The 13,995-nt window shown below is 47.9% G+C and overlaps 1 protein-coding gene across 3 annotated transcripts in view; it reads right to left on the reverse strand.

Annotated features, from left to right (window-relative positions):
- The window catches only part of LOC137320726 (probable ATP-dependent RNA helicase DDX60), a 270,394-nt gene that overhangs the window by 190,035 nt on the left and 66,364 nt on the right, over positions 1 to 13,995 (reverse strand). For all 3 annotated transcript variants that reach the window (XM_067982445.1, XM_067982446.1, XM_067982447.1), the window contains exons 6-7: positions 11,699 to 11,857; positions 194 to 346 (exon numbers count right to left, since the gene is read on the reverse strand). In XM_067982445.1, the coding sequence (XP_067838546.1) occupies positions 194 to 346; positions 11,699 to 11,857 (312 nt within the window). The remainder of the gene's footprint in view (positions 1 to 193; positions 347 to 11,698; positions 11,858 to 13,995) is intronic.

Here is a 13,995-nt window from a genome sequence, read left to right on the forward strand (position 1 = left end):
GGGAAGCTAGATAAACACATGAGGGAGAAAGGAATAGAAGGATATGCTGATATGGTGAGAGGAAGAGGAGTGGGAGGAAGCTCACGTGGAGCATAAACGCCAGCATCGACCAGTTGGGCCGAATGGCCTGTTTCTGTGCCAGAAATTCTATGTAATTCTATGTAACGAATACCAGTATCAGTACTGTACTTACCAGCAATAAAAACTGAAAAGCTGGCTTTGTCCATCGATTGTTGTTTTTGAGAGCTCTTTGGGACAATGGTAAGTTACGTAGAAGTGCCACATGAAGGCAATACATTCTGCATAAGTCTGCCATCTCTTGAATAGTCAGTTCTTCAGGTTCATCCTGTTTTAAACACACACGCAAAAACGAAAGTTTAAGCTTTGAGCTAAAAGCGAACCCTGCCCTTGGGAGCAAATAGTTTCAAGGCAAAAGTACTTCCCCACTCTCAAGAAAGAATGAAAGGCATTATGCAATATGTCTCCTCACTCAACTGACTTATTCCCTTAAGTGGAACAGAATTAAGTACAAAGAACAGCTAAAGAAAACGAAGGCTGCTATTAGATCAGCTAAAAGGATAATGGAAAAGAGGATTGTAGACAATTGTGGAAGTAATGGAAAAAGCTTTTTCATTTATGCAAAGAGTCAGAGAACTGTCAAAGGCTGTATTGGGCCATTGAAGGACGCTCAAGGGCAGGTTACGAAAGATTCACTGGGTATGGCAGAAATATTAAATGAATACTTTCCATCGGTCTTTACTCTTGAAGACGATGCTTGACTGTTACAATTTAATGATGTTAATAATAAAACCAGTGAGATTAACATGGATGAACATATTGCTTTAGCTAGAATGAAGAACCTGAAAATAGATTGAGCAATCGGGCCATATAATATCAACCCGAGGGTCCTCAGGGAGATGGGACACGTGCTGTGCGAGCCCCTGGCCCGTATTTTTAATAGCTCATTGTACTCTGGGAAGGTTCCCGTAGACTGGAAGGAGATGAACGTAGTCCCCATCTTTAAAAAAAGGAGACAAGATGGACCCGGGTAACTATAGGCCCATTAGATTCATGTCAGTAATAGGAAAGATGCTGAAAGCAATCGTTAGGGATGTAATATATGATTGCTTGGAGAGGGACATTTTCGACACCCCAACCTGACTTCAAAAAAAGGTCATGTCTTACAAATTTGATTATATTTTGAAGAAGTCACCAAGATGGTGAATGAGGGAAGCCCAATAGACATTGTCTACTTAGACTTCCAAATATATTTTGATAAAGTACCACACAAGAGGCTTCTCTACAAGATCGAAGCCTCTGGTATTAGTGGGAATATATTGAGCTGGATTGACAACTGGCTGGAAGGCCGTGGGCACAGAGTAGTTATAAATGAACTTGGATCTGTTTGGAGACCAGTCACCAGTGGGGTCCCACAGGGATCGGTGTTGGGACCGTTGCATGTCCCATAGGGATCGGTGTTGGGACCGTTGCATGTCCCATAGGGATCGGTGTTGGGACCGTTGCGTGTCCCATAGGGATCGGTGTTGGGACCGTTGCATGTCCCATAGGGATCGGTGTTGGGACCGTTGCGTGTCCCATAGGGATCGGTGTTGGGACCGTTGCATGTCCCATAGGGATCGGTGTTGGGACCGTTGCGTGTCCCACAGGGATCGGTGTTGGGACCGTTGCGAGTCCCACAGGGATCGGTGTTGGGACCGTTGCGTGTCCCACGGGGATCGGTGTTGGGACCGTTGCGTGTCCCACAGGGATCGGTGTTGGGACCGTTGCGTGTCCCACGGGGATCGGTGTTGGGACCGTTGCGTGTCCCGCAGGGATCGGTGTTGGGACCGTTGCGTGTCCCACAGGGATCGGTGTTGGGACCGTTGCGTGTCCCGCAGGGATCGGTGTTGGGACCGTTGCGTGTCCCACAGGGATCGGTGTTGGGACCGTTGCGTGTCCGGCAGGGATCGGTGTTGGGACCGTTGCGTGTCCCACGGGGATCGGTGTTGGGACCGTTGCGTGTCCCGCGGGGATCGGTGTTGGGACCGTTGCGTGTCCCGCGGGGATCGGTGTTGGGACCGTTGCGTGTCCCGCGGGGATCGGTGTTGGGACCGTTGCGTGTCCCACGGGGATCAGTGTTGGGACCGTTGCGTGTCCCACGGGGATCAGTGTTGGGACCATTGCGTGTCCCGCGGGGATCGGTGTTGGGACCGTTGCGTGTCCCACGGGGATCAGTGTTGGGACCGTTGCGTGTCCCACGGGGATCGGTGTTGGGACCGTTGCGTGTCCCACGGGGATCAGTGTTGGGACCGTTGCGTGTCCCACGGGGATCGGTGTTGGGACCGTTGCGTGTCCCGCAGGGATCGGTGTTGGGACCGTTGCTCTTTACTATTTTTATTAATGATCTACATGTAGGTGTTGGGGGTACGATATGTAAATTTGTAGATGATGCCAAGATCTGTGCAATTGATAGGACTGTAGGTGATGCTCGACTGCCTCAGGCGGATCTTGGTGTGTTGGGGGACTGGGCTCGTAACTGGCAAATAATGATTAATTTGGAGAAGTGCAGTGTTATGCAGGTGGGCAGGACAAATGCTCAACATACATACACCCTTCAGGGAAAAGCATTAAAGCAGGTGGAGAAAGAAAGAGATCTGGGAGTTCTAGTGCATAGATCTCTAAAGGTTCATGAGCAATGCCGTAAAGCGATAGCTGGAGTGAATAGGGTATCAGGGTCCATTTATAGGACAATTGACTATAAGACAAAGAATATTATTTCATCCTTGAACAAGACCTTGGTCAGGACTCAATTAGAAAACTGTGTCCAGTTTTGGTCTCATCACCTGGTGGGTGAAATTAAGGTTTTGGAAAGAGTGCGGAGGAGGGGTCACTCGACTAATTCCCACCTTAAACCGTCTTAGTTATCAAGATAGGCTAAAAGAGCAGAGACTCTACACTTCAGAGAAGCACAGACTTAGGGGTGATCTGATCAAGGTTTACGAGGTTATGAAGGGAATAGATTGTGTTCAAATTGGCAGTTTGTTCCAATTAAACAGGTTAGGGAGAACCAGGGGCCACAATTTTAAGTTGTATAAGGCCAGATCTAGGTTAGACGTCAGGAGGTGGTTCTTTTCCCGGAGAATAGTGAACCTCTGGAACAGGCTGCCGTGCTCGTGCGGTGGACGTTGATTCGCTGAATTCCTTCAAGCGAGAGCTGGACCTGTTTCTGGCTGGGGCGGAGATCAGCTCTTACAAAAGGTCGTTAATGTACTGCATAGAATTCAGGGCCAGAGTGATCTCTTGGACTAGTTTCAATTGCCAAAGGGGTCGGAGAGGAATTTCTGAGCTTTTTTTCCCCCAAACGGGCTTGGATTTTTATCTGATTTTTCACCTCTCCCAGGAGATCACATGGTTTTGTGTGGGTTGGGGAGAGTGTATACATTGTCCTCTGGTTACCAACCCACTTGCCACCGGAAGCAGTTTCTCGGAACACCATATAATTTTCAACACCTCCATTAAACCAGCCGTTAACCTTCTCTGCTCTAAGGAGAACAATCCCCGCTTCTCCAGTCTCTCCACATAACTGGAGTCCCTCATCCCTGGTACTATGCTATTAAACCTCCTCTGCACCCTCTTCAAGGCCTTGACATCCTTCCTGAAGTGAGGTGCCCAGAATTGGATACATTACTCCAGCTGAGGCCTAAGAGCGTAAGAACATAAGAAATAGGAGCAGGAGTAGGCCATATGGCCCCTCGAGCCTGCTCCACCATTCAATCAGATCATGGCTGATCTTTGACCTCAACTCCACTTTCCTGCTCGATCCCCATATCCTTTGATTCCCCTAGAAACCAAAAATCTATCCACCTCAGCCTCAAATACACTCAATGACTCAGCATCCACAGCCCTCTGAGGTAGAGAATTCCAAAGATTCACAACCCTCTGCGTGAAGAAATTATTCCTCATCTCAGTCTTGAATAGCCGTCCCCTTATCCTGCCCCTAGTTCTAGACTCTCCAGTCAGGGGAAACAATCTCTCAGCATCTACCCTGTCAAGCCCCCTCAGAATCTTATATGTTTCAATGAGATCACCTCTCATTCTTCTAAACTCCAGAGTGTATAGGCTCATTCTACTCAATCTCTCCTCATAGGAGAACCCCCTCATCCCAGGAATTAATCTAATGAACCTTCGTTGCATCGCCTTCAAGGCAAATATATTCTTCCTTGGGTAAGGAGACCAAACTATATGCAGTACTCCAGGTGAGATCTCACTAAAGCCCGGCACAACTGTAGTACAGGTTCCTTACTCTTGTACTCCAACCCCTTGCAATAAAGGCCAAAATGCCATTTGCTTTCCTAATTGCTTGCTGCACCTGTATACTAACATTTTGTGTTTCTTGTACGAAGACACCCAAATCTCTCTGAACACCAAACTTTAATAGTTTCTCACAATTTAAAGAATATTCTGTTTTTCTATTCTTCCTACCAAAGTGAATAACCTCACATTTCCCCACATTATACTCCATCTGCCACCTTCTTGCCCACTCACTTAACCTGTCTATATCCTTTTGCAGATTCTTTTGTGTCCTCCTCACAGCTTACTTTCCCACCTAGCTTTGTATCGTCAGCAAACTTGGATACATTACACTCGGTCCCTTCATCCAAGTCATTAATATAAATTGTAAATAGCTGAAGCCCAAGCACCGTACCTTGCGGCACCCCACTAGTTACAGCCTGACAACCTGAAAATGACCTGTGTATCCTGACTCTCTGTTTTCTGTCCTTTAACCAATCCTCTATCAGTGCTAATATATTACCCTCAACCCCATGAGCCCTTACCTTGTGAAACAACCTTTTATGTGGCACCTTATCGAATGCCTTTTGAAAATCCAAATATACTACATCCATTGGTTCCCCTTTATCTACCTTGCTAGTTACATCCTCAAAAAACTCTAATAAATTTGTTAAACACGATTTCCCTTTCATAAAACCATGTTGACTCTGCCTCATCATATTATGATTTTCTAAGTGCCCTGTTACCACTTCCTTAATAATGGATTCCAGCATTTTTCCGACGACCAATGTCAGGCTAACTGGCCTGTAATTCCCTGTTTTCTCTCTCCCTCCTTTATTGAATAATGGGGTTACATTTTGCTACCTTCCAATCCCCTGGGACCATTCTAGAATCTAGGGAATTTTGGAAGATTAAAACCAATGCATCCACTATCTCTGCAGCCACCTCTTTTAGAACCCTAGGATGTAGGTCACCAGGTCCAGGGGATTTGTCAGCTTTTAGTCCCATTGATTTGTCTAGTACTTTTTCTCTAGTGATATTAATTGTTTTAAGTTCCTCACTCTCATTTCCCCCTTGGTTCCCCATTATTTTTGGTATGCTTTTTGTGTCTTCTACTGTGAAGACACATATGAAATATTTGTTTAACGCATCTGCCATTTCCTGATTCCCCATTATAATTTCTCCTGTCTCTTGTAAACAATTTTACAACACCAAGTTATAGTCCAGCAATTTTATTTTAAATTCACAAGCTTTCGGAGGCTTCCTCCTTCCTCAGGTGAACGTTGTTGAATCAGGTGAATCCTGTCTCAGCCTCTAAGGGACCAACGTTTACTTTTGCTACTCTCTTCCTTTTTACATACCCGTAGAAACTCTTACAATCCGTTTTTATATTTCTTGCTAGTTTACTTTCATATTCTATTTTCTCCCTTTTTATCAATTTTTTGGTCGTCCTTTGTTAGTTTCTAAAACTCTCCCAATCCCCAGGCTTATTACTCTTCTTGGCAACATTATAGGCCTCTTCTTTTAATCTAATACTCTCCTTAATTTCTTTCGTTAGCCACAGGTGGATCACTTTTCCCGTGGAGTTTTTATTTCTCAATGGAATGTATATTTGTTGAGAAAATTAAAGTATTTCTTTAAATGTTTGCCATTGCTTTTCAACTGTCAAACCCTTTAATTTAATTTCCCAATCTACCTTTGACAACTCACCCTCTCATACCTATGTAATTGTTTTTTTAAGTTTAACACTCTTGTTTCTGACTTGCATATGTTACTTTCAAACTCAATGTGGAAATTCTATCATATTATGATCGCTCTTCCCCAGAGGTTCTTTTACTGTGAGATTACTAATTAACTCTGTCTCATTACACAATACAAGATCTAAAATAGCCTGTTCCCTGGTTGGTTCCATAACGTATTGGTCCAGGAAACTGTCTCGAATACATTCCATGAACTCGTCCTCCAAGCTACCTTTGCCAATTTGATTTGCCCAGTCTATGTGAAGATTAAAGTCCCCAATGATTACTGCATTACCTTTGTTACAAGCTCCTATTATTTCATGATTAATACTCTGTCCAATGGTATAGCTACTATTAGGGGCCTATAAACTACTCCCACCAGTGTTTTTTGCCCCTTGTTATTTCTTATTTCCACCCATACTGATTCTACTCCCTGATCTTCCGAGCCAAGATCCTTTCTTCCACTGTCCTTATGTCATCCTTTATTATTAGGGCTACATCCCCTCCTTTTTCCATTCTGCTTGACTTTTCTAAATATCATGTACCCTGGAATATTTAGTTCTCAACCTTGGTCAATTTGCAACCATGGGCCCGATGTTAACAGGGCGGTGGGTTCTCAGTGGGGGGTCGACTGGCCGCGTAAGTAACACACCCGGTGAAATCAGTGTACTCCGCACGGAATCGCAGGCTAATTGGAGCCACTTACCTGTGCTTCCGGGTTCCCCGCTGCTCAGCTGCGCGGCGGGCAGACTTCGCATGCGCAGACTGTCAACTGGAGGAGCCCTATTTAAAGGGGCAGTCCTCCACTGACTGATGCTGCAGGAAATAGGAAAATTTACAGCATGGAGCAGCCCAGGGGGAAGGCTGCTCCCAGGTTTAATGATGCCTCACTCCAGGTATTATTGGATGGGGTGAGGAGAAGGGGGAGGACAGAGATCTTCCCCCTAAGAAGGCCTGGCTCGAGGTGGCAGAGGAGGTCACCTGCACCACCAACATATCAGGCACCTGCATACAGTGCAGGAGGCGCTTCAGTGACCTCAGTAGGTCAGCCAAAGTGAGTACACTTACTCATTCCTCTACACTCCGTCTGCCACATCACCGCCCCCACCCCACAACTCCTTCTGCACTGCCAACACTACTCTGTCACATCACCCCTCACACCCACTCAAACCTCATCCTCATCGTACCTGCACTTACTCACCTCGCCAGTACTCATCCCACCACTACCACTCAACCCAATCCTCATACAATCTCATGCCTCTATCTCATACTCACCCTCTCATGCATCTCTTTCATGATCAGCCTCACTCAACCTGCCACTACCTGTGCTGCAGCCACAGGGCATGCATCACATATGTGCAGTAGGAAGCGTAAGGCAAACGTGTCGTGAGCATGAAGGGGATGCACAAGGGTGTTTGAGGGTTTGTCATGGTTTTTACTTATATTTAATTTCTGATCAACTCACATTACATATTATATTGTCACCACTACTGCCACGTCTTTGTGAATCTTGTCTGGTTTGTGCAATAATGCCCTTTCCTGAGGATCACTATGAAGACCCACAACTGATGCCACCCATTGTGTCACTGCAGAGTGGGTGTAGGTGTATTTGCAGGGCTCTTTTGTGCAGACGACTGAGAGACGTCGGCGATGTCCCCGGTGGCACCCTGGAAGGATGCGGAGGAGAAGTTGTTGAGGGCAGTGGTGACTTTGACAGCGACAGGTAAGAAGATGGTGCTCGGGCCAGCCGGGAGCAGCTCGCCATGAAGGAGGCTGCAGATGTCCACGACTACATGTCAAGTGACTCTGAGCCTCCGTGTGCACTGTTGCTCAGAGAGTTCCAGGAAGCTGAGCCTCGGTCTGTGGACCCTGTGGCCAGGGTAGTGCCCTCTGCGACGCATCTCTCTCTGCTATTGCCCTCCCTCCTGCTGTGCAGGTGGATGTGTCACAGCACTGTGTTGTGGAGCTCCACATGTCAGAGGTGGACGGTGTGGCCGGCGAGGCTGGTGATGCTGTTCGCCCTCCGAGGAGGTCATGAATGCAGCTACGGCGACCCCCATCCGGAAGATGTACATCTGAGGGGGTCCGCAAGGTAGGTACATGTGTCTGGACCCCGGGGTAAGTGTGCAAGTTGGTGAATTTTATTGTTCGGAGGAGAGTGGTGGAGGCCAAACTTTGTCCAAAGTGACAGAGTGGCCTCCTGCAATGAGTGAGGGTCTCCCCCCTCTACCTGTCAAATGGACCTTTGCAGCTGCCACAGGCTGAAGGCTGCAACACGTCCATTTGAACTGGGAGTGTTTCCCCCAGTACGGGAAACAGTCCCAGTTGTTTGCAAAATCCCATCCCTCCTAAAATGTTATGTAAATCAGGTCTCTAAACAACCTGAAAAACCTTAATGAGTACTTTCAGTGGCACCCCGTCGGCTTTAATTGCCGGTGGGAGTCCCGCATGCGGGGGCTGCTTGTGCATGTCAGCACGTCACTGGGGAACCCGGAAGTGGGCGGGTTGGAGCCGGGCTCCCGACCCACCCCGGGAATCCCCGATTTTCGCAGCCGCCCCCGCCAGGAACGCACCCACTCGGGGGTGCGAAAATAGAGCCTCATGTCTCTGTAATGGCTCTTAGATCAAACTCATTTATCTCTATTTGTGCAACTAATTCATCTGTCTTATTACGAATGCGCCCTGGATTCAGATAAAGAGTCTTTAATTTTGACTTTTTACCATTTTTTCCTGTTTTGACCTTACTTGTTGCTGTATTATTGGTAAACTTTCTGTCCCTTCTTGCCGCACTCTGCTTTTCTTTATCCAAGTCATTACACTGCTCTGTTGCCTTGACTTTTCTCACTAGATTTCTAAATTTCCCCTCTCTGGACGCCCCCCCACCCCCCCGCCCCTGCTTTTTTTAGTTTAAAGCCCTATCTATAGCCCTATTTATTCGATTCGCCAGGACACTGGTCCCAGTCCGGTTTAAGTTGAGCCCGTCCCAATGGAACAGCTCCCTCATTCCCCAATACCGGTGTCAGTGCCCCATGAATCAAAACCCCTGTCTTCCCACATCACTCTTTGAGCCGTGCATTTAACTCTCTGATCTGTTTGTCCCTATGTCAATTTGCACATGGCTCAGGTAGTAATCCAGAGATTATTACCTTTAAGGTCCTGCTTATTAATTTAGACCCGAGCTCCTCAAACTGTCTCAGCAGAACCCCATTCTTAGTTCTACCTATGTCGTTGGTTCCTACATGGACCACGACAACTGGATCCTCCCCCTCATGCTCCAAGTTTGTTGATTAAGGAGATGTCCTTAATCCTGGCACCGGGCAGGCAACACAGCCTTTGGGACTCTCGGTCGCGGCTGCAGAGAACAGTATCTATCCCTCTGACTATACTATCCCCTACCACTACCGCATTCCTTTTTACTCCCCCACTTGAATGGCCTCCTGTACCACGGTGCTGTGGTCAGTTTGCCCATCCTCTCTGCAGCCTTTGCTCTCATCCATACAGGTACCGAGTATCTCGTACCTGTTGGACCAGGTCAAGGGCTGAGGCTCCTCCATCACTAGATCCTGGGTCCCAATACCTGCCTGACTCGCAGTCACACCCTCCTCTCCCTGAACACTGAACAAATCTAAACTACTACCTAATCTAAGGGGTGTGACTGCCTCCTGGATCAAAGTGTCCAGGTAACTGTCCTCCTCCCGTAATGTCTGCAGCTCGTACTCCAGCTCAATAACTCTGAGCCCGAGTTCCTCGAGCTGCAGATCCTACTGCTGATGTGGTTGCCAGGGATCTCGCTGGTCTCCACCAACTCCCACGTGCTGCAGTTACGACACACCACCTGCCCTGCCATCGCTTGTCGAACCAGAATTTATTTATTTACTTTAGTTTTTAATCTCTCGTAATTCTTAGTTTTATTAACTAATTAATTTAACTAGTTAAAGTTATTGATTTAAGCTCTTAGTTAGAACCCTGCCCTAATAGAAGCTCGACACCAGCTGATGGCCGGCACAGACACGATGGGCCGAAGGGCCTCTATCCGTGCTGTATAACTCTATGACTCTATGACCATCCAGGACAAAGCAGCCCGCTTGATTGGCACCCCATCCACCACCCTAAACATTCACTCCCTTCACCACCGGCGCACTGTGGCTGCAGTGTGCACCATCCGCAGGATGCACTGCAGCAACCCGCCAAGGCTTCTTCGACAGCACCTCCCAAACCCGCGACCTCTACCACCTCGAAGGACAAGAGCAGCAGGTACATGGGAACAACACCACCTGCACGTTCCCCTCCAAGTCACACACCATCCCGACTTGGAAATATATCGCCGTTCCTTCATCGTCGCTGGGTCAAAATCCTGGAACTCCCTTCCTAACAGCACTGTGGGAGAACCTTCACCACACGGACTGCAGCGGTTCAAGAAGGCGGCTCACCACCACCTTCTCAAGGGCAATTAGGGATGGGTAATAAATGCCGGCCTCGCCAGCGAAGCCCACATCCCGTGAACGAATGAAAAAAACTTAGAGAGAAAAGAAACAGTAATACTCACCAACCAATCACCTACCTGCTGTGCTGTGATATCACTCTTTCAATTTCTGCCTGTGGTGAGTTGACTCCAACAATGTCTCCCTCCCCTCTCACTCCCCTCTCCCTCCCCTCTCACTCCCCTCTCACTCCCCTCTCCCTCCCCCTCCCCTCTCACTCCCCTCTCACTCCCCTCTCCCTCCCCTCTCCCTCCCCTCTCACTCCCCTCTCCCTCCCCTCTCACTCCCCTCTCCCTCCCCTCTCACTCCCCTCTCCCTCCCCTCTCCCTCCCCTCTCACTCCCCTCTCACTCCCCTCTCCCTCCCCTCTCGCTCCCCTTTTGCTCGGCTCTCGCTCCCCTCTCGCTCTACTCTCGCGCATTATCGCCTCCCGTTCTTGCTCCGCTCTCGCTCCCCTCTCGTGCATTATCGCCTCCCATTCTTGCTCCCCTCTCGCTCCGCTCCGCTCTCGCTCTGCTCTCTGGCTTTATCGCCTCCCCCTCTCGCTCCCCTCTCATTCTCACTCTCGCTCCCCTTGCGCTCCGTTTTCGCTCCCCTCTTGCTCCCCTCTTGCTCCCCTCAGGCTTTCTGCTGCCGCTGCCTTATCGCCTCCTGCTCTTGCTCTCTAACTAGTGTTTTATAATGGTTTAGCATAACTTCCTTGCTTTTGTACTCTATGCCACTATTTATAAAGCCCAGGATCCCATATGCTTTTTTAACAGCTTTCTCAACTTGTCCCGCCACCTTCAAAGATTTGTGTATGTGCACCCCCCAGGCCTCTCTGTTCCTGCACCCCCTTTAAAATTGTACCATTTAGTTTATATTGCCTCTCCTCATTCTTCCTACCAAAATGTATCACTTTGCGCTTCTCTGTGTTAAATTTCATGTTATGCCATGTGTCCACCCATTCCACCAGTCTGTTTATGTCCTCCTGAAGTTCGCTACTATCCTCCTCATTGTTTACTGCATTTCTGAGTTTTGTGTCATTTGCAAACTTTGAAATTATACCCTCTATACCCAAGTCCAGGTCATTAACATATATCAAAAAGACCAGTGGTCCTAATACTGACCCCTGGGGACAGGTTTTTGTATGTCTAATGTGAAGTGCTCAGAAATGAAAAAGAACTAATTTTAGTGAAGGGAGAATCACCTCTTTGTTTTCTGTCATTCCTCTTCTCTCTTGTGTAGTTTTTACTGTTTCCATCTTGTAAATCTTAAGAGCCACTGAACAGGACACAACACAAACAATCCTCCTGATGTCTGATCCCTTGGGCCACAAATGCTTCAGCTTAGAGTAGCTCTGGCAAATCTGAAACAGTACAGCATTGTAATCAATCCATCATTGACTGATGTATGTGCAAGAGATTTGGGCCCTACTGGTTGATTAATACAGCAGCCAATGTTGCAGCAGAGAAACGAACCATTTGCCCCATTAAGCCTGCTTTTCTCCACATGACTTGTCGAATCGCACTTTCCTGCTTCTTCCAATAACCATTAACACTCCTCTTTTTTTTCGGGCAATAATCCATTTAGGTGTCAGCTGTGACTCAGTGGGTAGCACTCTCGCCTCTGAGTTACGAAGGTCGTGGGTTCAAGCTCCCACTCCAGAGCCGCGGGGCGGGAGTCCGAAGGCCGTGTTGCCTGCCCGGTTGCCAGGGTTAAGGATATCTCCTTATGGTACCTCAGTGAGGACTTCTGCCTTCGTGAGGCACGCGCGCGCGCACGCACAGACGCGTCTGTGGGAAACCCGGAAATCGGCGGGTTGGAGCCGGCTTCCCCACCCGTCCCCAACGAACCCACAATTTCCTTTGAAAATCGGGGCCAAAGAGTCTGCAAAGGGATATAGACAGGTTAAGTGAGTGGGCAAGAAGGTGGCAGGTTGGGGAAATGTGAGGTTATTCACTTTGGTAGGAAGAATAGAAAAACAGAATATTTTTAAAATGGTGAGAAACTGTTAAATGTTGGTGCTCAGAGAGATTTGTGTGTCCTCGTACAAGGAACACAAAAAGTTAGCATGCATGTACAGCAAGCAATTAGGAAGGCAAATGGCATGTTCGCCTTTATTGCAAGGGGGTTGGAGTACAAGAGTAAGGAAGTCTTACTACAGTTGTACAGGGCTTTGGTGAGACCTCTCCTGGAGTACTGCGTACAGTTTTGGTCTCCTTATCTAAGGAAGGATATGCTTTCCTTAGAGGCGGTGCAGCAAAGGTTCACTAGATTAATTCCTGGGATGAGAGGGTTGTCCTATGAGGAAAGATTGAGTGGAATGGACCCATACTCTCTGGAGTTTAGAAGAATGAGAGGTGATCTCATTGAAACATAAGATTCTGAGGGGGCTTGACAGGGTAGATGTTGAGAGGTTGTTTCCCCTGACTGGAGAGTCTAGAACTAGAGGGCATAGGCTCAGGATGAGGGGTCAGCCATTTAAGACTGAGATGAGGAGGAATTTCTTCACTCAGAGGGTTGTGAATCTTTGGAATTCTCTACCCCAGAGGGCTGTGGATTCTCAGTCATTGAGTACGTTCAAGGCTGAGAGCGATAGATTTTTGGACTCTAGGAGAATCAAGGGATATGGCGATCAGGCAGGAAAGTGGAGTTGAAATCGAAGAACAGCCATGATCTAATTGAATGGTGGAGCAGGTTCGAGGGGCCGTATGGCCTACTCCTGCTCCTATTTCTTATGTTCTTATGTTCTTACTTGAGCACATAATCTAGTCTGCCACTCCCAGTGCAGTACTGAGGGGAGCGCTGCATTGTCGGAAGTGCCGTCTTTCAGATCAGATGTTAAACCGAGGCCCTGTCTGCCCTCTCAGGTGGACGTAAAAGATCCAATGGCGTTATTTTGAAGACGAGCAGGAGGGTTCTCCCCGGTTTCCTGGCCGATATTTATCCCTCAACCAACACCTAAAAACAGATTATCTGGTCATTATCACATTGCTGTTTTGTGGGATCTTGCTGTGCGCAAATTGGCTGCTGCGTTTCCTACATTACAACAGTGAATACACTTCAAAAGTACTTAATTGGCGCTTTGGGATGTCCTGAGGTCGTGAGAGGTGCTATATAAATGCAAGTTCCTCTCGTTCTTTAGTTCCCTTTCAAAAGAATTTAGTCTTGGGCAGAGAATTCCACATTCTTGACACCCCCCTTTAAAGATGTTTGGTCCTCAAGTCCTAGTCCATTCAGCAGGAGTCCGCTGGCACAGCCGCCAACTTTGTAACGACCCGGATATGACGGGTACCAGCTGCGGGTACAACAAAGTTTCTGGGATGGTCTTACGGCCAAAGTTGAGGGGGGCGGGGGGGGGGGAGGAAAGGAGGCCAATATTTTTTTCAAAGGATTGACCGGTAACTCCTCTGACACAGGAGAGAAACCTGACACCCCTCCCAGGCCGGCGAGCTTCCGTTGGTGAGGTCTAGTCTCTTCAGTGTTGTATATGTGGCCCCCAAA

This window comes from Heptranchias perlo, chromosome 4 (assembly GCF_035084215.1).
Source record: "Heptranchias perlo isolate sHepPer1 chromosome 4, sHepPer1.hap1, whole genome shotgun sequence".
Classification (NCBI taxonomy): Eukaryota; Metazoa; Chordata; class Chondrichthyes; order Hexanchiformes; family Hexanchidae; genus Heptranchias; species Heptranchias perlo.